Source organism: Labeo rohita, chromosome 14 (genome assembly GCF_022985175.1).
Source record: "Labeo rohita strain BAU-BD-2019 chromosome 14, IGBB_LRoh.1.0, whole genome shotgun sequence".
NCBI lineage: Eukaryota > Metazoa > Chordata > Actinopteri > Cypriniformes > Cyprinidae > Labeo > Labeo rohita.
The window spans coordinates 24,689,208-24,716,088 of record NC_066882.1 but is presented as its reverse complement, the minus strand read 5'-3'; the positions used below and the strand labels follow the sequence as shown (position 1 = coordinate 24,716,088).

At 34.9% G+C, this 26,881-nt stretch overlaps 2 protein-coding genes across 3 annotated transcripts in view; one reads left to right on the top strand and one right to left on the bottom strand.

Annotated features, from left to right (window-relative positions):
• Positions 1-20,173, bottom strand: part of adad1 (adenosine deaminase domain containing 1 (testis-specific)) — a 39,637-nt gene extending 19,464 nt beyond the window's left edge. Inside the window, exons 1-2 of one of the 2 annotated variants that reach the window (XM_051127316.1) lie at positions 20,027-20,173; positions 13,957-14,049 (exon numbers count right to left, since the gene is read on the bottom strand). The gene's annotated coding sequence lies outside the window, so the exon portion shown is untranslated. The remainder of the gene's footprint in view (positions 1-13,956; positions 14,050-20,026) is intronic. The other variant, XM_051127318.1, reaches the window with a different exon arrangement.
• On the top strand, positions 5,266-24,116 carry srp72 (signal recognition particle 72). Its single transcript, XM_051127313.1, has 18 exons — positions 5,266-5,411; positions 5,907-6,027; positions 6,275-6,398; positions 6,530-6,673; positions 7,188-7,299; positions 13,563-13,594; positions 13,770-13,894; positions 17,005-17,062; positions 17,330-17,461; positions 17,555-17,683; positions 17,755-17,827; positions 17,922-17,986; positions 19,550-19,645; positions 19,728-19,909; positions 20,107-20,244; positions 20,964-21,001; positions 21,078-21,237; positions 23,926-24,116. The coding sequence occupies exons 1-18, from the start codon at positions 5,312-5,314 to the stop codon at positions 24,095-24,097; spliced, it is 2,001 nt and encodes a 666-aa protein (XP_050983270.1). The 5' UTR covers positions 5,266-5,311; the 3' UTR covers positions 24,098-24,116.
• The last annotated feature ends 2,765 nt before the right edge of the window (positions 24,117-26,881 follow it).

Here is a 26,881-nt window from a genome sequence, read left to right as displayed (position 1 = left end):
GCAATGTTGACATCAAATGAAGAGGAGACAGATTTTGCATGAGCCGCATGCTTAGATTTTGAACCTCTCCAAAGGTGATAACAGTGTAATCAGTTGCCAAAACAAACCCAGAATCGCCACTCTTTGAATTTTTGTGATTTTTATCTTTTATTAAGCCATATCTGTTCTATTTATTTAGACATTCATCCAGGCAATGATTGCTAAAAAGCTAAGATCTAAGATTATGATGATTTATTTAACATTATTGGTTTCTACAAAAGTCTTCTTTATCAGTTTGTGTCTATTTTGATGATATATAATAATCTAGGTATTATCTATTGTATTCTGTGTATATATTACTGTCACAGTGAGAAATGGCCAAACCACATTGTATTTTCTTCTATGCATTGCCAAACGAACAGTAGATCCCTGTATTTTCTCATTTTTATCAGATCAGTGGAAACATCTGTGGTGTTTTTGACGGTGGAGTCCTATGGTGAGCAAAAGAGCAAGACATCCTACCTCAAAGCCTACGCGCTAATATTGATGCCTGGAAATAAGACTGTGATGTCACCAATATCATTCCCCAACCCTCTGTTTCCATCCAGACAGAATCCTGAATCTAATCTCAGTGTTTTTTGTTTGTTTTTTTCCTAAATAATTTAGCTGATTTGCACATGCATTCATGGCCAAAGGGGGTTTTGCAAGACCAGGCCAAGTCTAGATGCTCATGGATTGGCAAAAGTCTAGATGCTCAATGACAAAAATGCAAAGTTCAGTGTAGGTGTTGGTTCACACTGTGGTTCAAGGCTTACTCAGTGGTACAGTAAAGACAAACAACTCTGTTGGATGGGTTGCAGATATTATCTTTAATCTAAATTTATATATATTATGTAGGAGTACTTATTCCACTTTGTCAGCAGTCGCCAACAAGTTATATGGTGAGATACTTCAGACATTTCAGCTTTAATGGCCGACATCACAACCAGCGGAAGTTAAACCAACAAGACGTCTTCTTGTAATCTAAGTCAATTACGATAAACTTTCCTTAGCATTTAATTTTTTTAATTTCTCAACATGTGCGCTAACTCCGGAAGGAAGAAAACGTGTGATAAGAATTAGTCAAGATGTTGGAAAAGAGCCCAGACTGATGATTAACTGATTTGATCTGCTCTGACTGACAGTAAACTGTATTAATAAGCAGCATGACCAACAATGAAATACTGTAAGCTAACCTTTGATATATTTCATGAAGATCTGTTCTAGACCTGGATTCCGTTATGGGTTCAACATGGGTTTAGTGTATGTTAGATTATACACTAGAGAGCTATATAATGTAATGTATAATGTAGGACACATTACAGTTGAGGTCAAAAGCTTACATAGACCTTGCAGAATCTGCAAAATGTTAATTATTTTATCAAAATAAAAAAGGTCAAAGAAGATGCATGTTATTTTTTTTATTTAGTACTTACCTGAATAAGATATTTCACATAAAAGACGCTTACATATAGTCCACAAGAGAGAATAATAGTTTAATTTATAAAATTGATCCCATTCAAAAGTTTACATACCCTTGATTCTTAATACTATGTTGTTACCTATATGATCCACAGCTGTGTTTTTTGTTTGTCTGTTTAGTGGTAGTTATTCATGAGTCCTGAACAGTTAAACTGCCTGCTGTTCTTCAGAAAATTACACAGAATTTTGTGTATTAAAACCCTTTCCAACAATGACTGCAGTGTTTCCCGCATGATTTTGCATTTCTCCTTTGTCTGACACACCCATATCATGTCTTGGAGTCTGTACTAGCTCATGATCTGAATCAGATGTTTTTGAAAAACATGCAGTGTTGGGGGTCCTCCAGGAACCGGGAACCATTCCTCTAGAGGGGTCAGGAGGCATTGCCCCAAACCACTGCATTTTCATTATGAAACAAACAAAGATACTATACACATGTAGCATGAGCAGTTTTATTTTTTTTATTTAAGTGTAATTGTATCATTTTAAAATCTGAAGCAGAAACAGAATGGTCTGACTTTAGCTTTATGAAATAGCTTTGCTAAAACCTGCAAAAACCTGGGTTCCCAGATGCGCGCTAAACTCGCAGCACATTTAAAAACAAACCTCACTGCATTCACTGTCAAACAGAAGCCGCAGTATGATTTTGAGATCCATCTTTTTACACTGAGGACAACTGAGAGACTCATTAACAACATGATGCATAAGAGCCAGGGAAAGAAAACTTTTTGAGTTAGAAAAGCAGGGTACATTTATTGCCTTCTGTAACAGTTGCATATGGGTCCCTCAGTTGTCCTCAGTGTGAAAAGATGGATCTCAAAATCATACAGTCACTGTTGGAAAAGGTTCAAATGCACAAAAATGCTGAAAAACCAAAGAATTTGTGAGACCTGAAGGATTTTCTGAAGGGCAGTTTAACTGTTCAGGACAATCAAGGGACTCATGAACAACTATCACTAAACAAAAAAACACAGCTGTGGCTCATTCAGGTAACAACACAGTATTAAAAATCAAGCGTATGTAAACTTTTGAACAGGGTATTTTTATTTATAAATGTAACTGTTATTTTCTCTTGTGGACTATGTGTACATCTTTAATGTGAAATATCTTACTCAGGTCAGTACTAAATAAAAAACAGCATGCGTTTTATATGATCCCTCCTATTCTGGTAAAATAGTTAACATTTTGCAGATTCTGCAAGGTGTATGTAAACTTTTGACCTCTACTGTATGTTTTACTGGTATATATACCCTCAGCATCCAAATCACTTCCAGAAGAGCACATGTTGTCCCTCATTACAACAGCTACTTTCAGACTTTCAGATGTTCCTTTAAGAAAACACTTTTCACTAGGCGGTTTTGCAATGCCTTCGGCTATTTCAAGCATCTAAGACCAGCTTGAACATGAAAGTAGAGAAGAATAGGGCTTGCCGTATTCACTTATTTTAAATCAGCAACATAATGTGACATTAACTGCCCCATAAATGTTGTTCTTCATGCTCAAATAGCATTAAAAAGCTTAGGTTTCAAGTGCGTGTTTTAGGACACTATTTTAGAACACTGCATTGTGACGCCATGACTTTACCAATTGGCGATTGGCTGTTTAATTTAGAAGGCGGGACTTATTGCGACATATTGCGTGTTTCACTTTTTCCTATTTAAGTAATATGAATGCATCATCTTGCTTTGTTTAAAGTCTTTGATTAAAGGGATAGTTCATCTAAAAGTGAAAATTCTGTCATTGATTACTCAACCTCACGTCATTCCAAACCCGTAAGACCTACGTTCATCTTCGGAACACAAATTAAGATATTTTTGATGAAATCGGAGAGATTTCTGACCCCGCATAGACAGCAACGCAACTGACACGTTCAAGGCCAAGAAAGGTAGTAAGGGCATCGTTAAAATAGTCCATGTGACATCAGTGATACAAATGTAATGTTTGAAGCTACGAGAAAACTTTGTGTGCGCAAAGAAAACAAAAATAAGTTCTGTGTTAAATAATATCTTAATTTGTCTTCCTTAGATGAATGGAGAAAAAGTGCTGGTTTGGCTCTTATGATAAACAACCATGTCATTATATGAACTGCTTTATATTGCCCTCTTGTGGTGCAAACTGGAAAACAGCTTGTATGCCAACAATTCCAATATTAGGAAGAGCTGTTTTGAACGAGATACAGAGAATATAATGTATTTTATGCAATTAACACAATAAATTAGTCAAGGAGCACCAAAAAAAAAAAAATAAATAAATAAATTATTGAAAATAAATCAATTGTCAATATATTAAGAACTAGAATGTCAGATGCCAACTGGTGGCTTTCTAGGAAAGACACAGTGGGTAAACAATGTAGAGCCACAGAAATGTAGAATGAACTGGTATCTGTTAGTAAAGATGTCTGAAATGTTTGATGCTCAGATGATGACCTACATAACCTGACCACAAAGCTACCACGTTAGAATCTGAGAAGTCAGTTACGCAATTCAGGTAACTGATCTTTTGCAGATATGACAACAGAGCGCTAGAAATATTTCTCTGTGTTTTAAGTATAATCTTAAGGTTTAGTCACAGAGAAATATAACCAATTGTATTCACAATGGGACCCTGAAGACTGCAGGTGAAATTTACATGCAAGAATGCATTTTAATAGGTTCCCTGGTGAAAAAACCAGCATATGCTAGTAGGTATTTTTTGATGCTGGAATGCTGGTTAGGTAGGTTTTGATGCTGGTTTAAGCTGGTCCTTTGCTGGTTTATGCTGGTCCTTGACCAGCAACATGACCAGCATAAACCAGCAAAGGACCAGCATAAACCAGCATCAAAACCTACCTAACCAGCATTCCAGCATCAAAACATACCAGCATATGCTGTTTTTTTCACCAGGGTTTAAGTGAAAAAATTGAAGCACAGTTAAATATATTGGATTTTTAATATTTTTTGCTAATACATTTAATCACTTTTATGCTTTTCTTATGGTTTCGGTTTCATTTTAGAATCCTTTCTGTGACATCCCCATGACCTGAAATATAGACCTGGGTCCCAGTTGACTCTTCATACGCCTCTTCTTTATTAAAAATATATAAGTCTTTCTTCCTGGGCAGCGTTAGTTCCTACAGCCCAAACAATATGAGGATGCTATGACTCACGTCCCGTGATGACGCTTAATTTACCTTCATTGTGGTCAATTATTGCTGCATCCGTCAAGGCTTTATTTATGCCCAAACGTAAGAAAATTTATTTTTTAAAACCTCGGATAGGGTTCCGTTCACACAGACGACAATAGAAGTTGTTTATGATAATGTCTTTTTCTGCGTTTATCATGACGCATGCAAAAAAAGGGTTGAAAAAGGGACAGTGAGATGTTCTGAAGCATTGAAAAGGATACCTCTAAATTTAGCTTAATCTTACACAATATGTTTACTAAGTAGTGTGATGTAGTCCTAGGTGCTTAATAATTTAGTAGTGTTACATTTATCAATTCCAAAATCTAATTATCACCGTTACAGTTTACTAAAATTTTGCATAAATATCCTTTGAAATTCCTCTTGTATGTTCACATCCTTTTAAATCGTATTTGTTAAGTAAACACATACAAGCATAATAATGTGGGGGGGGGATCATAAACATCTAAACAAAAAGAAAAACGTATTTCACAAAATATTGTGAAACTTTCATGTTTTATGGGACGTTTATTTAAAATTACGCTTTTAGTCTCTCTTGTGTGTTCACGCTTTAGGACTTTTATTTTGTCTTTGGCTTGCTTTAGGACTTTTATTCTGCCCCGGTCGCTGGTTCCGCTCATATGGCTGAAGATGGCGAGCGGATCGGGGCCCGTTTCTGCTCTCTGGACCGAAATCAACCGCTGCGGACAGAACGGCGACTTTACTAGAGCCCTGAAAGCTGTCAACAAAAGTAAAATAAAACATATTAATCATATTTTTCTCCAGATTTCTCTCACTGTAGGTAAAAACACTGTTTAGCTCCACGTCTCCCGTAGCATGTGTCTAACCTGCAGTGCAGTAGATTCGCTAATGTCTGTTTTCTACACAAATTTCAGATTTTATTAAGGCAAATGTGGTGTTTACTTTAATAATTCAACCCAGTGAGAGGCTCTTAAAGAGAGTCTTGGCAATCTTCAAGACTTTCTGGAGGTTTGGGGGTCTGTGCTTAGTGATTACGTGTCATAATGGGCTGGATTAAATGTAAACATGCTGTCAGATGTCTTCGTTTTATATTTTATTTTAATGATCTACAATGACTGGTTTTTATATGTTTACTTTGTCCTATAATATTATGTTATTTTTTATTTTTTATTTTTTTGCAATGAGAGTTGTATGATGTAAATGAAAAAAAGAGTGAATATGAGAGATTTCACAATGATGTATCTTTCTTTCTCACTTTTTGCAGTTCTTCATGAAAACAGGGATGATGTGACAGCACTGCGTTGTAAAATCGTCTGTCTGATCCAGAATGGAGGTTTTAAAGAAGCCCTGAATGTCATAAACACCCATACTAAATCACTGACCAGGTGAGATGGTCACCCAGGCTGCAGCTTTATATGTTATTATTGTACATAATATTATTTGTTGTTTTAATAAACACCAAAGATGTTGTTTGGCTGGTTCATACATGTTGAAATCTTTATTCGGAGCACAGTATATACAATTTTATAAACATGTGCTTCTAAGAGCTGCTGAATTTAGTAGAGGTTTCACCCATTTTCTGCTGTTTTCAGTGTAATGAAAGCTTGTGGGTTGTGTTTTGTGTCTCTGTAGTGACATGATCGGGTTTGAGAAGGCCTACTGCGAATACCGTTTGAACAGGGTGGAGCACGCTTTAAAAACAATCCAGGGAATCCCAGAGCAAACAGACAAGCTCAAGGAGCTCTATGGCCAAGTGGTGAGAGTCGTGTGATTTGTGTCAGTGTTGGCTGTCAGATTCAATTCAGGGTTAATGAGTTTTTCAGCATTGGCATTTTGAGTTTTGCTGTTTGAGTCCGAATGCACGAGTTGATGCAGTTGTGTGTGTAGTTGTACAGATTGGAGCGGTATGACGAGTGTCTGGCTGTTTATAAAGACCTGATCAGAAACTCTCAGGATGATTATGAGGAGGAGAGGAAGACAAATCTGTCAGCTGTATTAGCAGCGCAGAGCACCTGGGAGAACACGTCGCCGGTGAGACATTAATCTGTCTCTGTCTTAAAAAAAACAAAAAAACAAAAAAAAAACAAAATGTAGCCATTGACCACAAAACCAGTCATAAGGGTATTTTATTTATTTTTATTTGAGGTTTATACATCATCATTGATGTATGGTTTGTTAAGATTTTGCAACTATTTAAAATTCTGGAATCTGAGGGTGCAAAAAAATCTAAATATTCAGAGAAAATCACTTTTAGTTGCTTCAAGTCGTCCAAATGAAGTTCTTAGCATATTACTAATCTAAAATTAAATTTTGATATATTTATGGTAGGAAATGTACAAAATATCTTCATGGAACATGATCTTTACTTAATATCCTAATGATTTTTGGCATAAAAGAAAAATGGATCATTTTGACCCATACAATGTATTTTTGGCTATTGCTACAAATATATGCGTTCTACTTATGACTGGTTTTGTGGTCCAGGGTCACAAATGTGTTGAAGTGGTTGCATCTTACATTTTTCCTATGTTTTGTTCGTATTTAGGAGGACTTGGGTTTACCGGAGAGCTCATATGAGCTGTGCTACAACGCTTCCTGCTGCCTGATTGGTCAAGGGCAGCTCAGCCAGGCCATGCAGAAACTGCAGAAGGCTGAAGGTCAGAGGTCATTCCTTTATTGTAGGGTTATAGCAGAGATGGGATTTGAATTACTGGAGAAACCTAATGGTCGACACAGATCATGTGCATCTGTAATAGGGCTGGACGATATGGCAAAAATTTATATCACGATATATTTCTTAATTTCGGTCGATACGATATAATTCCGATATCGATACGGACAATATTAAAAAGCCTTAGGAAAAAACTGCAGAGGACACACACAATGGATGTCTGTACCTACAAATGTCTGCAAACTGAATTTGCAAAGTCTATAATACCTCCAGGCTCCTCCTATTAAAATTATATAATTTTTTTTTTTAATAAAAAAAGTACAAAAAAATAAGGTTCACATTTTATTTGTATTTAGCCTTTACAAACAAGAAATGTGAAATAAACTATCAAATAAATAAAACTCTCAGACTCAGCTTATTAACAATAATATATTTCCATTTAAACTAGAACAGGCTGAATATTCATATAAATTGAAACAACAAACAAACTGCTTCAGCCAGGATAAAGAAACAAAAATAATACAATAAAATAAATAAAGAGTGAACAACAACAAAAACACATTGCTCTGACCGGAACATTGTTGAGTGTTGATTAGGGATGCTCATTTTAACCGGTTAACCGTTAACCGACAGAAAGAATTTTGACCGATTAATACAATCAGTTACACGGTTTAAAAGGTCTTTTTTTCAGTAATTCAGTAATCAAAATATTTTAAAACGTTTTCTGGATGGTTAAAATAAAATGAAATTGCATTTTTGAGAGAAAAAAGATAAATCGCGTAGGCCTATAACGTTAAGTCGCATTTTATTATTACATTCAGAAAGACCTGGTGTCGACGCGAAATATTTACAATACACTATAAACATAGGCTAGGCTATTTTAGTTTCCCTCACTCCACAAAAAATCCTTTCAATTTAACAGTATTTAGAAAAGAACAAGAATGAAAAATATAAGAAGTTTGGCGACAAGCCAAAACCAAACTATTTAGGCTAAAGCGAAACTTAAACTAACATTGGGTCTCATATGACACAAATCCAAATGTCTCCGTATTCAAGATGTATTTGAATGCTAAAATATTATTTATTATGTAAACCTGGTTTTGTACTTCTCGCATTAAAAATACACATAAAAAATGTTTGGCATAATATCACGGCAGTACATTGATAACGATTAAGCATATGTTTGGCTGATTGTGTGTTTTTTTTTTTTTTTTATTCTTTCTAACAGGGGAAACGACTCTTTACAGATAATCAAAACTGTAAATGGTTTGCTGTTTGTAAAGTAAAGAAAAATAGGATGCCGCTTTCAGCCGTCTTCCTTTCGCGCAGCACAAAAATGAACGAAAACTCTGCATACTAGCTACTTGTTGCACTTTTTTTTGTTTGTTTGTTTTATTAAGTAAAAATATTTATCTTATAGGCCTATTCATTCATTATATATATATAGGCTAGCTTTATGGTGCTTTTCTCCATTCACAGAAGCGCTGCAGGTGATGCGACGTGTCCATGTGAATCCTCATGTTCTGTTGTTTGCTGCTTTTTGCGCATGTAAAATTAATCCCGGAAAACAAATGTTAGTATTTTAACGGGTCACAGACACTTATCCTTTCTAAAATAATTAAATTCTAATTTAAAATAATCTTGTCGGTTAACGGTTAATAATCAAAAACATAACCGAAATGAACATCCCTAGTGTTGTTGACACCCTATGACAGGCTCTAGAGGTTTCTGGCAAGAAATATTATTCTGGTAAGAAATATAATTTCTGGTCAGGGGTACTCATTTTGTTGCTAAAACTTTCCGCGACGGAGCTTAACCAACTACTGCTGAGCGCTGGCAGCGCTGACGGCTGAGCACTGAACGTCATTCAGTGACAAATGCTATATATATATATATATATATATATATATATGCAAATGTATATCGAAATATCGGAAATGGGTTTAAAAATCGTATCACGGTTATTGAAAAAAATTCTATCGCGATATATATTGATATCGAATTATTGTCCAGCCCTATCTGTAATCATAAAAAGACTTGATATGCAAACTCCAAATATGTAAGTTTGGGCTTAGTAAGATTTTTTTGGGAAAGAAATTAATACTATTAAGCAGGGATGTGTTAAATTAATCAAAAGTGGCAGTAAAGACATTAGTAATGTTACAAAAGATTTCTATTTTAAATAAATCCTGTTCTTTTGAAATTTACAGTCGAAGTCAAAAGTTTACATACACCTTGCGGAATCTGCAAAATGTTTATTATTTTACCAAAATAAGAGGGATCATAAAAAAATGCATGTTGTTTTTTTTTTGTTTGTTTTTTTTGTTAGTACTGATCTGAAAAAGATCTTGCACACAGAATGTTTACATATAGTCCACAAGAGAAAATAATAGTTGAATTTATAAAAATTTCAAAAGTTGTTCTGTTCAAAAGTTTACATACACTTGATTTTTCTAATATTGTATTGTTACCTGAATGATCCACAGCTGTGGTTTTTTTTTTTAGTGATAGTTGTTCATGAGTCCCTTGTTTGTCCTGAATAATTAAACTGCCCCCTGTTCTTCAGGAAAAATCCTTAATGTGCCACAAATTCTTTGGTTTTTAGCGTTTCTGTGAATTTGAACCCTTTTCAGCAATGACTGTATGATTTTGAGATCCATCTTTTCACACTGAGGACAACTGAGGGACTTGTATGCAACTATTACAGAAGGTTTAACACTCACTGATGCTTCAGAAAGAAAAACGATGCATTAAGAGCTGGGGGTGTAAACTTTTGAACAGAATGAAGATTTTTAGAGATGCACGATATTGGGTTTTTGCCGATATCCGATATGCCGATATTTTTTCATCACATTTTGGCCGATACTGATATATTATCCTTTTGTTTGGAAAGTTAGTTTTTAACAATAACTTATTTGTTAGGATTAAATAAATAGTAATGAGTGGTTTACATTCAATCCCTTTTTTTTCCATCAGTAGGCTAGCATTATTTATGATCTAAATTTTGTGAATTAAGTTCACTTTTGCTTAAGTCGAATTTCGGATGCTTTCACTTTTGAACTGGCAATCTGAAAACAACATTTCAAAACGAAAACAAAAAGAAAAGTAGAACTAAACTGGGTGACTGTGAGGGTGCTTTGCGGGACATGAGCAGGACATAATTCGTTGCTACAACTTCTTAATTCGTTCCTACGATTTATTAATTTATTAATCTGTAAAACGAGGGAACGAATTAATATGTAGTATTAACGAATTATTAATTTATTCCTGCGAAATATTTTATTTCCCACCCGCAATTTATCACAGTAAGAGATACGAAAACATAGATTAATAGTGAATGACAAGAAAATAAACCTGCGAAATTAAAGGGTGAGACGGTGAGGATTTGGGAAAAGAAAAATATTATTAAGTTATTTGGCAATTCGTGACCAACTGGCAAAACAGTACACTTTTTTTGCACAAGAATACCAACATGTTTACCTTCTCTGGTTTAACAAGCGGTCTTTTACCCTACCAAATCCTCCGTCCGCCATCGTTTCCAGAATAGTCGCGTAATTTTTGCTATCACCACCTCCCTCGTGCTGACACTACAAATACAAACCAGGCTCTACACCCGAAGCGCTCACAACGAAAACGACTCTTCGCGTGATCAGTGAAATCCTGAATATGCAACGGCTTTGTAACTCTGTAACTCCCGCTGTATGGAGCAGACGCTTCAGCACTGCAGCTCATGCACTCGCAAAAATGCGACCACGTCAAATTTTAACTTGCACAAAAAAAAAATTAAATAAATAAAATTATCTAAGATGTGATCGTTTTGATCAATCTAGAGCCCTGCAATACAAAGGCATTCAACATGGAAAGTAATAGAAACGTAGTCACTAAGTCATGTTTAATTATCATTTCTAATTATTTTATACAGTGCACTGCGCTTTGACAGGGCTGCGGGACACGAACAGGACTTAATTCTTTCCTACAACTTGTTAATTCGTTCCAAGGATTTATTAATTTATTAATTTGTAAAATGAGGGAACTAATTAAAACGTCGTATTAACAAATTCTTAATTTATTGCCACGAAATATTTTATTTCCCACCCGCAGTTTACCACCATAAAAGATACGACAACATGGATTAAAAGTAAATGACAAGAAAATAAACCTGCGAAATTAAAGGGTGAGATGGTGATGATTTGTGAAAAGAAACTATAAATATTATTAAGTTTGTGGCAATTCGTGACCAACCGGGAAAACAGGACACACAGCCGCTTATGGCTTTAAATGTATGGGCTCGAACGGCATGAATCCAAAAGCATGGTCGCTACTAACATTTGCCTGCTAACCAATTATTTATCTTATAAAGAATGCTTTGTACCTCACTTGTGTCATAATATTCACATAAAAATGTTTCAACATTGTGCTTTGCCGTTGCGCTGCCGGAGAAAGAATTTACTGACCGCGCACCGTAATTACTTTTGGGATCATTTTATTTTAAATGCAGATCATGTCATTTGCAAACATTGCCATTGTGTTTCAAAATACAACAATCTAGTGACTGGATATGAAACAGGCAACAGTAAATGATCCCAAATGGAACAATGGCGCGCTTTCTCCTATAGCCGCTGCTGCCACTGCACGTGCTATTGCTACGCATGATTCTGTATGTGCATTCTCAGTTTAAGTGCAGCGATCCAAAACAGTGAATCTACTTCTCATTCAGTCAAAACTTTGCTTCAAGAATGAGCCACACTGCTGACATGATCTAATCCCTAGCACACCCTCAGCACATCATCATATCGGCATAATTTTTCATATCGGGCCGATGCCGATATTTACAATTAACATCATTGTCGGCCGATTCCGATATCAGTCCGATAATATCGTGCATCCCTACTTATTTGGCCTTAATATAAATATATATATATATATATATATATATATATATATATATATATATATATATATATATATATATATATATATATTATTATTATTATTATTATTATTATTATTATTATTATTATTTTTTTTTTTTTTTTTTTTTTTTCATTTATTACTGCCCTTCAGAAGCTGTAGAAGATACTTGCATGTTTCCCAGAAGACAAAATAAGTTAAACTACCCTGATCTTCAAATTCAAAAAGTTTCACTCCCCGGCTCTTAATGCATTGTGTTTTCATCTGGAGCATCAGTGAGCATTTAAACCACCTGTATTAGTTGCATATGAGTCCCTCAGTTGTCTTCAGTTAGTCCATCACTACACAAAAAATACACAGCTGTGGATCATTCAGGTAACAACGCAGTGTTAAGAATCAAGTGTATGTGAACTTTTGAATGAGGTCATTTTTATGAATTCAACTATTATTTTTTGTTGTGGACTGTATGTAAACCTCTTTTATGTGAAATATCTTATATTCAGTATTAAGTAAAAAAAAAAACATGCATTCTGTATGCTCCCTCTTACCTTGGTAAAATAATGATTGATTCCTCAACACGTATTGCAAATAACAACACGGATATTATTCCAGCTGTCACATCCAATATTAGCAGTTCACCCATCGGGTACCTGCGTGCAGCATATTAGAATGATTTCTGAAGGATCATGTGACATTAAAGACTAAAGTAATGATGCTGAAAATTCAGCTTTGCATCAAAGGAATAAATTACATTTTAAAATGTATTTAAAAAGAAAACAACTATTTTAAATAGTAATAATATTTCACAATATTATCAAATAAATGCGTTTAAATAAACATGCAGTGGTAAAAGGCTGTCTTGTTGGAGACCATATCTCTACAACACCTGGAGGTCATGGGAGGTCTTCATATTGAGTATGTTTTTAATCAACTGCTTCACATATTCTGTGGGAGTGTGCAGAACTGCTGGGAAATCATGTTGTGCAATCCAAACCAGGCAGATTATTTACTGTTAGAGCCTCAAAGAGTGCATTACAGTTATGATTTGGCTCATAAAAACTGTAGGTGGAAAAATGCTTCCTTTCCCGTTGTTGTCAGTGAATGAGCCAGTTTGCATAAAATCTTTCATGCAAGTTTATGTAATACTTTGATTTTGTCATGCTTGTCATAGGCAACTAATGCTGCGCCAGCGTTTACAAAATGAGTTCCTTTAGCCACCCACACAGTTTCACTTTGAGTCTTTGCAGGTTTTAAGAATAATGTGAGTTGGGTGAAAAAAAACATGAATGAGTCAAACAGCTTTTGTTTTAACAGCTTTTGTTCTCTTTGTTTTCCCAGAGCTGTGCAGGAAGTCTTTGGCTGAGGACTCTGTGAGTAATTCTTCCATATTTGTAATCTGATGTGCTTTTAACACTTATGGGCATTCATCACTGTGTTTGGATAACATAAACATTACATGCCATCTTAAGAGGGATTTCAACAAAGACTTCAAAATGTGTGGTGTTTGATTAATTAATGTGTTCCACTTCATTGTGAATTATTTAGGATGTGACAGAGGAGGATGTTGATGCTGAACTGGCCATCATTCACTCTCAGATGGCTTATGTGATGCAGCTACAGGGCAGAACCGAAGACGCCCTTCAACTCTACAATCAAGTTATTAAACTCAAGTGCGTGTTACAAACTGTACATTTAAAATACTTAACAGGTGTCGTAATGAGAATGTACTCACCCTCAGGGCATCCAAGATGTGAAAGAGTTTGATTCTTCATGATGAAGCATTTCATCACTTACTCGCCAATGGATTCTCTGCAGAGAATGGGTGCTGTCAGAATGAGAGTGTAAACAGCTGATTAAAAACATGACCATAATCCACAAGTAATCCACACCACTCCAGTCCATCATCTTGTTAACGTCCAGTTAACATCTTGTGAAGTAAAAAGCAGTGTGTTTGTAAGAAACCCATCATTACGATGCTTTTAACTTCAAACCGTCGGCCAAAATACGTGGCCTCTGTCCATAATATTGTATTTTTCAATGAAAAGTCATCTCATCTGAATCAGAAGAGAAAAAAGCAGTCCAAAATGGCTCTTTTTATCAGCTGTTTGAACTCTGATTCTGACGGCACCCATTTACCCCATCCATTGGTGAGCAAGCAATGAAATACTACATCTCTCCAAATCTGTTTTGATAATGAAACAAACTCATCTACATCTTGGATGACCTGAGGGTGAACACATTATAAACCAATTTTCATTGTTGGGTGAAGTACTCCTTTAATAAACTAGCAAATATACGGTGGCGTTTTAGTGCTGCATTAAAATTAAAAAAAAAATCTTAGATTACGAGATTATAATCTATAAATCGTAATATTTCGAGAATAAAGTCATAGCAATTACAAGATTAAAGTTATAATATTTTGAGAGTATATTCTATTGCGCATACAAATGGCCCAGATTGGGAGCCCCGGAAGATATTCCAAAGTCTCAGCTTTCAAAATCGGTCAGTTTTATAGGGAAATACAAACAGTATGTCTATAACAATAATGTGTTCTTCACGCTCTTTAATGTGGTGTGACAGATCGCTGTATTCGTTTCAGTTTAAGCGGCATGTAAGTCAATCATCATTCCGATTACAATGAGACATTTGTTTCATTAAATTAAGCTATACAGATTTTTTTTTCATGCCTTCTGATGTTCCTTCACTTTTATATCTTGCTATAAATGTGAAATAAAGAGGAAAACGCATTTATAATATTAGTATAATAGTATTATTATACTAATTAGTATTAGTATAATATATAGTATTTCGTGATCAAATTGACAATTTAAAAGCTGAGCTGTGTTATATTAAAAGCAACAAAGCACAAAATTATCACTGGGTTATTACTGGGTGGCTGACACGCAACAAATAATAAATAAAAGACGTTAAATATTATGTCCCATTCATTTACTGTATTATACCATGAATAAAACAGCTTGTGAATAGTCACTTAATGTTATATACATCAGAAAAGACAACAATATAACTTAGAACGTTTTGTTGTTTAATTAAATACATGTGAGGAGTAAAAGGTTGGACGCCACAGACATTTATGGATTTTTCTCCATATAATGGACTTGATTGGTGCCCTGATTTTAAACTTCCAAAATGCAGTTTAAATGCAGATTCAAAGGGCTCTAAACGATCCCAGCCGTGGAAGAAGGATCTTATCTAGCGAAACAATTGTTCATTTTTTTCGAAAAATAAAAATTTGTATACTTTTTAAGCACAAAAGCTTGTGTAGCACAGGCTCTGGGATGCGCGTCCACGATGCTATGAAATAGTAATGTGTCGTTCTTGAACGATTCTTTCATTTTGAATGAATCTTTAATGTGACTCAGGAAGAACGAGTCGTCTCAGGGAGTGATTCGTTCAGTCGTGCATGCGCAACATCCTATTAGGTTCTGTACTGGAATTAGTTCACCTGTTTCGAGTCTTCGGGTTTTTCGTTCATCTTATGGGGCTGTCACTTGATGAACGAACGACTCAAACCCGAAAATTTGTCAGATGTGAGGAGAGCTAATCATAGACTAAAGACCCAGGTAAACAATTAATTAATCTTTTCTGTTTCTTATAGCATTATAGTTTTGTCTTGTTTGTAGTGTGATCAACGTTTGTGTAAGCAGTAGATGTGTTAGGGAAGTAACACATAACATTTTAATTATACTTTGCTAAAATGAACGAAATGACTCAAAGATTCATTCATTTTGCTGAACGAGACTCAAAGGTCCGAGTCGGTAAAATGATCCAAACTTCCCATCACTACTATGAATCACGTGTAAGTTCATCGTCTGTGTACTGAGTATGGCGAAAAAACTCCATCTTATTTTCTCCTACAACTTCAGAATCGACTGACATCGTTGTACCTTTTTGTTTGTAAACAGCGTTTGACTTACTTGCACTTTCTTAGTCTTTACGCGTTCGCTTTGTAAACACTGGGTCTGTAGTTCCGGCTACGCTCCGCATGACCTTTCGACGTGATTCAATAGTACGTAGCGTCGTGAACACGCATCCCAGAGCCTGTGCTACACGAGTTTCTGTGCTTAAAAAGTATTAAAAAAATTTATTTTCTGAAAAAATTACAGATTGTTTTGCTAGATAAGACCCTTCTTCCTCGGCTGGGATCGTTTAGAGCCCTTTGAAGCTGCATTTAAACTACATTTTGGAAGTTTAAAATCGGGGCACCAATGAAGTCCATTATATGGAGAAAAATCCTGAAATGCTTTCCTTAAAAACCATAATTTCTTCACGACTGAAGACAGAAAGATTCTTTGTGAATTGTTGTTCTGGAAGTGGACTTCTCCTTAGATAAAAAGTTGTTCCTGTTCAGCCTGTTAAGAAATATCATATTCTTGAAATTAAGCTGTTTCCTCGAGTCCTTAAAATTGACTTCCTCATCCCACTAAGTAGATGTGTCCACTCGGATGCAACAATATTCAGAGAAATTCCGGTGGCCTGGCAATTTCTCCCGGTGCTCCCAATCCAGGCCATTTGCATGCGCAATATAGGTTATACTCTCAAAATATTATAACTTTTTAATTTCTACGATTTAAATTCTCGAAACTTTTTTTCTTGAAACATTTGAACTTTATTCGTGGAATATTATAAGTTTAATCTCGTAATCTTAGATTTTTTTTTTTTTTGTTTTGTTTTTTTTTAAATGTGGCACTAAAATGCCGTCATACAACTAAATTCATGCTCAGATGCTAAAATATTTTGTGTTTGTCTTTGCCTTCAGGCCGTCTGATGTGGGTCTGCTGGCTGTGACTGCTAATAACATCATCACCATTAACAAGGTAAATGATATAAAACAAAAAGCTTTCTCTTGTATTCTTCTTCCACATGCCTGACGGGCCAATCATGTCAGCTGCTTGTTGTAACCGGTGTTTTTAATCTGTGCTTTTTTGGAGAAATTTAGCATTAAATCACTAGCTCGCCAATGGATCCTCTGCAGTGAATGGGTGCCGTCAGTCCAAACAGCTGATAAAAACATCACAAGAATGCACAAGTAATCCGCATGAGTTCAGTCCATCAATTAATGTCTGTGCTCTTTGATCCTCCAGGACCAAAACGTGTTTGACTCCAAGAAGAAGGTGAAACTGACCAGTGCTGATGGGGTTGAGCACAAACTGGCCAAAAAACAGTTGCAGGCCATTGAGATCAACAAAGCCCTGTTGGCTATGTACACTAACCAGGTGATCACCCAGTTTGTATTGTACAATATGCTTTCTTCATGATTTTTCCTGATGGATTTAATCTGTTTTGACACCTCGGTTGTCGTCCCACAGGCTGACCAGTGCAATAAGCTGTTGACAAGCCTACAGGCCCAGAATCCAGGTCACCCCAGACCGGTTCTGATCCAGGTGGCCCAGCTCTGCCGAGAAAAACAGCACAGCAAAGCCATAGAGCTCTTACAGGTAATTTACCCTCCTATCTCTTTCACTTCTGCTGTCTGTAGCATTCTGTAATCATTTCCGTCTCTCTGCAGCGGTTTTCAGATAAGCATCCTGAAAGTGCTTTTGGAATCAAACTCACTATGGCACAACTCTACCTGACGCAAGGTAAGAATACAAACCAAACACATGCTTACAGAAAGCAGATTGAACTTACAAGGATATCTGTGTAGAATGTAATTTATGTATATGCCTCCAACAGGTCATGTGACCAAAGCCTGTGACATCCTGAAGTCAATAGAAGAGTTTAAGTACAAACCAGGAATGGTGAGATTTCATGTGCTTTTGATTATTTTTGAAGGGACTTGCGAGGGGTGCTAGTGGGTTAAAATCTGACTCTAAATTGAGTATTTAACGCAGTTACAAATGAATATATAAATACACTAATTGTTTTTTTTTTAAAAATCATTTGATAATTATCATTCCACAAAAGGTCTGTTTATGACCTTAATAGTCTCCATCAGAGTTTTTCCAAATGAGGGTTGCATTTTGGGAACACAGTGTGTGTTAAGTTAACTTTATTTAAAGATTTGCGCAATTTTTAATACATCTGTGAATAGAAGTTTACAGCATTTCACCTGCACGAAAAAAGGGTCTGAACATTTTAAAGTGAAGAATTAGACAAATATTAGCATTTTAAATTGCAGTGTAAAATAAAATTATTATTATTAGGCGTATAATTATCAAATGATTCTTTTTATTTTGTAATAAATTGTAATAAATTTAATTTAAGGCTTATGCTTTTTTTTTGTTTGTTTGTTTGTTTTTGCTGAAACTGTATTTATGCATAGAAATATAAACAAATATTCAGATTCTATGTGTGTAAATTCTAAGTACAGCAAATATAATTTATACAATTATACATTATAAATATTTGTTAAAACCCTTTTATTCATAGAAATCTTATGTGTGTATATATAACTAATGATTTGGTAAATGCATAAGATTTTATACGTAAGTTTAGTAAATACAATTTATAACTTTTAGCAAAGTCAACTTTTTGTTTAAGAAGAATCAATGTTCATACATATATACACACTGCCATTTGGGATCAGTAAGATTATTATTATTATTATTATTTTTTATTTTTATTTTTTAAAGTCTTTCCTGCTCATCAAGGCTGCATTTATTTATAAAAAACTAATATTGTGAAATATTATTGCGATTTAAAATAGTAGTTTTCTATTTTAATATACTTTAAAATAGTATTTATTCCTGTGATGCAAAGCTGAATTTGCAGCATCATTACTCCAGTCTTCAGTGTCACATGATCCTTCAGAAATCTTTCTAATTAATATGCTGGTTTATTATTAATGTTATCGATGTACAGTTGTGCTGCTTAATATTTTTTTTTTTTTTTGGGAACCTGTGATATTTATTTTTTTCAGGATTGGTTGTTTTTTCTTTGTTTGTTTAAAAGAAATTAAATGCTTTTATTCAGCAAGGATGTGTTAAATTGAATAAAAGTGATATTTGATAATAAATTAGGATAGTAGAATGATTTATGAAAAATCATGTGACACTGGAGGAATGATGCTGAAAATTCAGCTTTGCATAACAGAAATAAATTATATTTTAAAGTATATTAAAATAGAAAACTGTTATTTTAAATTCCAGTAATATTTCATAATATTACTCTTATTGTTGTATTTTTGATTAAATAAATGGAAATTTGAGCGTAAGAGACTTCTTAAAAAACATTCATGCTTACTTACAAACTTATAAAGTGTGTGTGTGTATGTATATTTTACATATATTAATAATTGTAATATTGTAATATATCTAACAATTATAAATATATAATTTTTTTTCTGGTATGTTTTTGAGTAGATTTCTGGTCTGGTCACGATGTACACGCATGAAGAAGACATCGACAGCGCTATTGACGTCTTCACTCAAGCGATCCAGTATTACCAATCAGAGCAGGTAAATGAGGGTGATGGGAGTTTACAGAGACTTTATTAGCTCAGGACTGCATAATTATATTTTTATCTCAATCTACTCTCAGCCGGGGTCTGCGATCCACCTTTCTCTGGTACGTGAGGCTGCTAACTACAAGCTGAAATACGGCCGGAAGAAAGAGGCCACCAGTGATCTGGAGCAGCTGTGGAAACAAAACACGAATGACGTCCACACGCTGGCCCAGCTCATCTCCGCATACTCACTTGTGGATCAAGACAAGGCCAAAGCGTATCCTCAAACATGGCAGTTTTGTATAGTAATGTCATTCGAATCTCAGAATCTCATTCTGTGAGTTAGAAAGACATTTGAGATGCTTCATTTAAGGTTAACTGATAGTAAATTTACCTTGCTTTGGAAAAGGACTCAAATGCTGTATATTCTTGCACTGTGTTCTTGTGTTTTCCTGAGCACTTGGTTTTGTGCAGTCTGAGTAAGCATCTGCCTTCCCCGGACACCATGTCCTTCAAAGTGGACGTCGATGAACTGGAGAACTCGCACGGAGCCACGTATATCAGGAAGAAAGCTGCCAAAGTCGTGGGCGAAAGCCAACCTAAAGAACAGGGGTAACACACACCTTCATTTTAAAACTCATTTACATTTCATCATTACATTAAATTTGGTGATGTTTGTTCTCTTAATAGTCTACATCAGAGTTTCCCAAATTAGAATTGCATTTTGGGAATAAAATGTGTTAACTTTACTTAAAGATTTGCACAATTTCCAACTTGCCTGCGGATAGAAATTTACAGCATTTCACCAGTATTTCAGCATAAAATTGAGATTTGGAAGTGAAGAATAAGACACAAATGTTAGTATTTTTACTTGCAGTGTAAAAAAATATTATTAGGCCTATAATAATCAAATGATTTTTATTTTATTTTACAGGACCGTTGTAATTAGTATATTCATGTATTTATTTTTAAAATTACAGTTGAAATATATCAACAAAAATCTTTAAAAATTAAAAGTGTCAAAATAACATTTATTAAAATAAATATTTAATATTTGTCTTTATTTTATTATATATACATATATTTGTATAAAATACAGTTTTGTCTGTACACCTTGTCCATTAACGAACATCAGAAAACCTAATGTGTTAAATTATTAAAATACGAAATTAAACTCTCAATGGGACTTCAGGAAAAAAAAATGTGTTATATATATATAAGGGGTTTGGCTGATCAAAATGTTTGGTCTGCATGAAAACACTTCTTTCTAGCCTGTATTTACAGTTCTTTTGTTCTCTTGTTCATTTAACACATTGTTCTTTTTATTTCAGTCCAGAGGATGTTAAAAAGAAGAAGAAAAAGAAGAAAGGTGAGTCTGCTATTGATCTCCTAGCATTTTATTAGCACTAGCAAGAATACAAAGTTGATCATATTTTTGTGCTCAGGTAAACTGCCCAAGAACTACGACCCCAAATCGACCCCCGACCCGGAGCGCTGGCTGCCGATGCGAGAACGGTCGTACTACCGCGGTAAGAAGAAGGGCAAGAAGAAGGAGCAGGTCGGCCGCGGTACACAGGGAGCAACATCTGGAGCGTCTGCAGAGCTGTAAGTTTGCCATACTACTATGTAGTATGTAGAGTTATTTTAGTATTATTAAGATCTGATTATAGTTTTTATTCATTTTTTAAATCAGTTTTTTGTTTCATATCTATTTTTATTTCAATTTTAGTTTAAGCTTTAGTTGGTTTTAGTAATTTTGTTAGAATTTTGTGGGTTTTAAGACATAATTTGATAATTTGTTCAACCCCTTGTCATCCAAGATGTTTGTGTCTTTTTTCTTCAGTCAAAAGGAACTGAAGGTTTTTTAGAAAAACATTCTAGGATTTTTCTCCATATAGTGGACTTCAGTGTATGGCTGTTTGATTCCGCAAATTTTGGAATCGAGTCCGATTCCGATTCCTGGTTATGGAATCGATTAGATTTGATTTCAAGAATCGATTCCTTGCTGTTGTTTTCGAGTCTTTTTCAATTCTATTTTTTTTTTTTTTTTTTTTAGATTAGACGAACCTAATTTTGCCATGACTGTAGGATATAAATGTTTTAGAAAGTAACCTTTTCATAAAATGAAGCTTTGTTTTTAAAAATTATGATACATTTCTGTATTTAAATTATTTTTTATATGCATTACCCATGCCCACAGCTCAGCAGTGGACATGTGTCTATTGCATGAATGAATGAATGAATGACCTGTACAGTTCAGCTGAATGATGTTTACTTCAACCGTATGCGTCGCACAAAATTAACGACTGTACACTAAAACCCAACAACCAGAACATTAACAACAACATTGATATAAGAGCTCATAGTTTATCTGTCAGTCAGATGCGCTCTCGGCCACTTATCTGTGCTCTCTGTGCTTTCTTTCATAATTATCACAGGCTGATAGAAAGGTTAACAATAGCTTTTTATTTAAGATGGAAATAGGATTAAGACCCTCGATCACGTCATGATCTATTCTGTTGTGCAGCGCACATGTGGACAGTATAAGCCACCGTAAAATAACTTCTGAATCATTTTTGAACTGGAAACAAATCAGACTTCTAATCTATTAGCAAGCAAGATGCAAATTAGTAAGTGATAAACAGAAGGCTGCATCCTCAAATCCTCGTGCTCAGTACCAACTCTTTATTCAGTTTATTTTTGTGAATCGACGTTCAGCGACATTTGATGATAGCAGCCGAGATATGCAGCCTTCGTATGATGCAGCCGTTCGTTGAGCGGCGCCCATGTATACGTTTTGTTGAACTGGAAACGGCTCTGAATGGGGAGTCGATTCCCCCTGATGAAATTGATTCCATCCTTTGGAATCGACTCTTGATTCTCAACGCCTTGGAATCGAGGAATCGATTCTTTTTGGAATCAACTCCCAGCCCTACATCAATGGGGATAAATGGGTTGAAGGTCCAAAAGTTTTAATGCAGCTTCAAATGGCTCTAAACGATCCCAGCCGAGGAATAATTGTCTTATCTAGTGAATCGATCTGTCAAAAAAAAAAAAAAAAATTGGTTTCTTTAGAAAACAAATGCTCATCTTGCACTAGCTCGACTTCACGGATTAAATAGTCATGTTGGAAAGGTCATGCATGGTTAGTTCTTCATCTGTGTGCTTCGGTTAACTAGGGGTGGGAATCTTTTGGTACCTCACGATTAGATTCAAATCGATTCTTGGGGTCACGATTCGTTTAAAAATAGATTTTTAATCACGATTTACAATTTTTCATAAAAACATTTTTGTGCACACTGGAAAAACGCACCAGTATTTTAATAGAAAAACACACTGGTCTATAGGTAGTCCTGACTCAAGAAATCAGTGTTTCCTATTGACTATTAACTTCCTAATAAATTAAAAATACTTTACACATCCCATTAGGGATGTGTTCGAATCTGATCACACCATGTTCAAAAAGGAAATGACCTGTACTACGAAACCTCCAAATACAAGATGAGAGGAAAAAATACATCTCAATGCTTTCTCTTTCAATATATCATTGGGTAATTATACTGTACACAAATTGCAGGCATCAGGGAGCTGTTATTAATATGCGGGGTAGTGAAACCACTTTTGAATGTGCGTTTGTGTTTTACTTTCACTTTCAAGATTTGCGATCACATGGAGCGACACGGACTCAATCTCATTTTCTCCTCCAGCTTCAAAACCATCCAACATCGTTTTACCTTTTTTGTAAAGGGTGTTTGACTTTCTTTGCACGTTCACTTTGTAAACACTGGGTCGGTACTTCCATCTACGTCACGTGTGACCTTTCCAACGTGATTATGTAATGCATGAAGTCAAGCTAGTGCAAGAAAAGTATACATTTAAATTTTTTTTTTTTTTTGAAAATGGATGATCGTTTCGCTAGATAAGACCGTTATACCATATGGGATTATGTAGAGCCCTTTGAAGCTGCATTAAATTGGGAATTTGGACCTTCAACACTGATCCCCATTGAAGTCCACTATACGGAGAAAAATCCTAGAACGTTTTCCTCAAAAACCTTAAGTTCTTTTCGACTGAAAAAAGAAAGACATGAATATCTTGGATGACATGGGTGTGAGTAAATTATCAGGAGATTTTTATTCAGATTTTATTCTATTTCTTTTTTATTTTAATGGTTTTGGTTAGCCCTGCTGCATGATTACAGCAGTAGTACACTTACTTTCTTTTTTAGTTGTATTTTTTTATTTAATAAACCAGAAGCAACATCAGAACTACTTTTGGTGTTTGTTTTTTCAGTGACGCCAGTAAAACCGCCAGCAGTCCACCCACCTCTCCTCGACCCGGCTCAGGAACAGGCACCGCCACGAGCAACGCGGTTCCCCCACGACAACAGAAACCTGCTGCGCCCGGAGCCGCTCGCAAAAAGGCACCGGCAAAGAAGAAGAAAGGAGGGAAGGGAGGATGGTAGATAGAGACAGACAAAACAATTTCATCTCAAATTTGGTTTGCTTGGTTATGAAACACTGAGAAAGAGCTGTAAAAATAAAGACGCCACCCGCTCCAGTGGCCCAGAGGATGAATTGCAAACGTTTTAATCATTAAATTCTGAAGGGTGAGGAAAAAGAATGTAATTTTTGAACGTTACAGTGTGAGCGACACTGTCGTATGGAATAATTGGAAATCCGTTGTCAGTGCATTTTTTTTTAACCATCCAATCCACTGTGTACATGCATTACTATCAATGTTAAAGAGTCTGGGGCTTTTCTTTTTTTTTTTTTTTTTTTTTAAATATTTTTTTTTTTCCTCCCTCGTATGTTCTGGACCTGGATGATTCTCTGTTTATCTTTTGTCCCTGCCTAATACATGAATGCTTAATAAAGCAACTTTGTCACATAGAGGCTGTTTATGCAAAGCTGAGATATTTATTTTTTAAATCCAGTGCTCAACCCTGATTATAATTTTAAACAAACTCTCCTCAGAAACAGATCTCCAGTGTTATGTCTTAATAAAGAGATTCCTGGAAAAAGCAATTAACTCGTGTCTTGCTGAGTGTCATATTCATATGTAAACTCCTAAAGATATTGCCATAATTCTGCAGTAAGTGTAATTGTTAAAACATTAAGGCAACTATTTTACCAAAAATTATTACTTGGCATTTACATAAACCTTTTTGTTCATTTATGTAAGGGGTTTGTTCATAAATCAGTAGCTGGGATTTATGTCAAATTCCCTTTTCTTTTGGCTATAGACAATATTTTCTCAGAAAAATGAGAAATTAAAAATCATATTTGTTCCTGTAAGAGTGGGCGTGGCCATTTGTAAATTTTATGGGCATGACTTCCGGTCTCATCTGCATCCAGCTATTTTTAGCTGTACAAAACATTGTTTTCCTGCTTGATATTGCAAATTTGTGTCTTACCATATTATTTTAATGTATTATCTTAATTATGAACACATAGGTTTGTAGTGCAAACAGTTTTACTGTTTACTGCACGTTGTTGTTATTCTTATTTCCCTTTAGCGGCTAATGGACCGGAAGTCTCAGCCATAGGCTTATTTCCACATTGAAGAATAAGGTGGATAAAAATGCATTTACCTTTAATATGTCTGGAAATATATCTAAATGTGTGCATATTTAAATTAAAGCCTCATTCAGGTTAAAAAAAAAAAAAAAAAAAAACTTTTAATATAACACAACTGTTCAAACAGTAGATTTATTACTCACAGAAATCACAGTTCTACTTGCTTCATATATGTCTTTTTTAAAAATGTTTTTTTTAAAAAGGCTTTGTACATTTTAGAAAAACAAAAATGCATTGTACAGCTCAAATCTTGATGGATCTTTTTAGTCAGAATTATTGTCATTGTACTCATTTCATACTGTAATACTTAAAGGTTAGGTATTCGATTAGTAGGTTTAAATCTATGCTAAAATCAGATTAAAATAAACAAATGTATTTATTTACATTACCAGTCAAAAGTTTTTGAACAGTAAGATTTTTCATGGTTTTAAAGACGTCTCTTCTGCTCACCAAGCCTGCATTTATTTGATCCAAAATACAGCAAAACAGCAATATTTTGAAATATTTTTACTGTTTAAAATAACTGTTTTCTATCTGAATATATTTTAAAATGTAATTTATTCCTGTGATGCAAAGCTGAATTTTCAGCATCATTACTCCAGTCTTCAGTGTCACATGATCCTTCAGAAAATGTAGATTTGCTATTCAAGAAACATTTATTATTATTATTATTATTATTATTTCAATATTTAAAACAGCTGAGTTAATTTTTTCAGGATTCTTTGATGAATAGAGATTCAAAGATCAGCATTTATCTGAAATAAAAAGCTTTTGTAACATTTTTTGGGGGGTAAGAAATTATAGAAATTAATACTTTTATTTAACAAGGATGCTTCAAATTGATCAAAAGTGATGATAAAGACATTTATAATGTTACAAAAGATTTCTATTGCAGATAAATGCGGTTTATCTGAACTTTCTGTTCATCAAAGAAACCTGAATAAATTCTACTCAGTTGTTTTCAACATAATAATAATAATAATAATAAATGTTTTTGAGCAGAAAATCAGAATATCATCATGATTTCTGAAGGATTATGTGACTATGTAATTATGCTAAAATTTCAGCTTTGAAATCACAGGAATAAATTACATTTTAAAATATATTCAAATAGAAAAGTTATTTGTAATAGTGGAAATATTTCAAAATTTTACTGTTTTAGTGTACTTTGGATCAAATAAATGCAGGCTTGATGAGCAGAAGAGAATTATTTATAAAAAATTAAAAATCTTACGGTTCAAAAACTTTTGACTGGTAGTGTATTTAACATTTCCCACATTATGGTCTGTCTAGAACAGATCACACTGTGTATTTGTAGATGACACATTTCTCCAGCGGGCGGCGCTACCGCTGCGCATTAATGAATCCGCCGTGTGTTTGCTCGAGCGCCCTCTGCTGGAACTGTGGCGCATTACCTGAATCAAACATGTCACCGACCGGGTGTGCACCTTTAAATTAAAAAGCCCGACTCTCGGTGGCAGGTTAGTTTATCTCGGGAGATTATTTGAGCTTTGACTCCCCGCTGGTTTAACTACAGATCCAAATCTCTCGCGGTCTGTTGTAATTACCTCACATCTCACGAGACCGCCGCTTTTGTTGTTGATCTCCAGGAAACGCAACAGCTCGGGTTACACCTTTTCCGTTTTTGCGGGGATGACGAAAAACTTCAT

Excerpts from the sequence above, each read along its gene's own strand:
- srp72 (XM_051127313.1), top strand. The coding sequence starts at position 5,312 with ATGGCGAGCGGATCGGGGCCCGTTTCTGCTCTCTGGACCGAAATCAAC. Across the intron at positions 17,684-17,754 it reads AAGCCATAGAGCTCTTACAG|CGGTTTTCAGATAAGCATCC; the intron begins GTAATTTACCCT and ends GTCTCTCTGCAG. Across the intron at positions 19,910-20,106 it reads GATCAAGACAAGGCCAAAGC|TCTGAGTAAGCATCTGCCTT; the intron begins GTATCCTCAAAC and ends GGTTTTGTGCAG.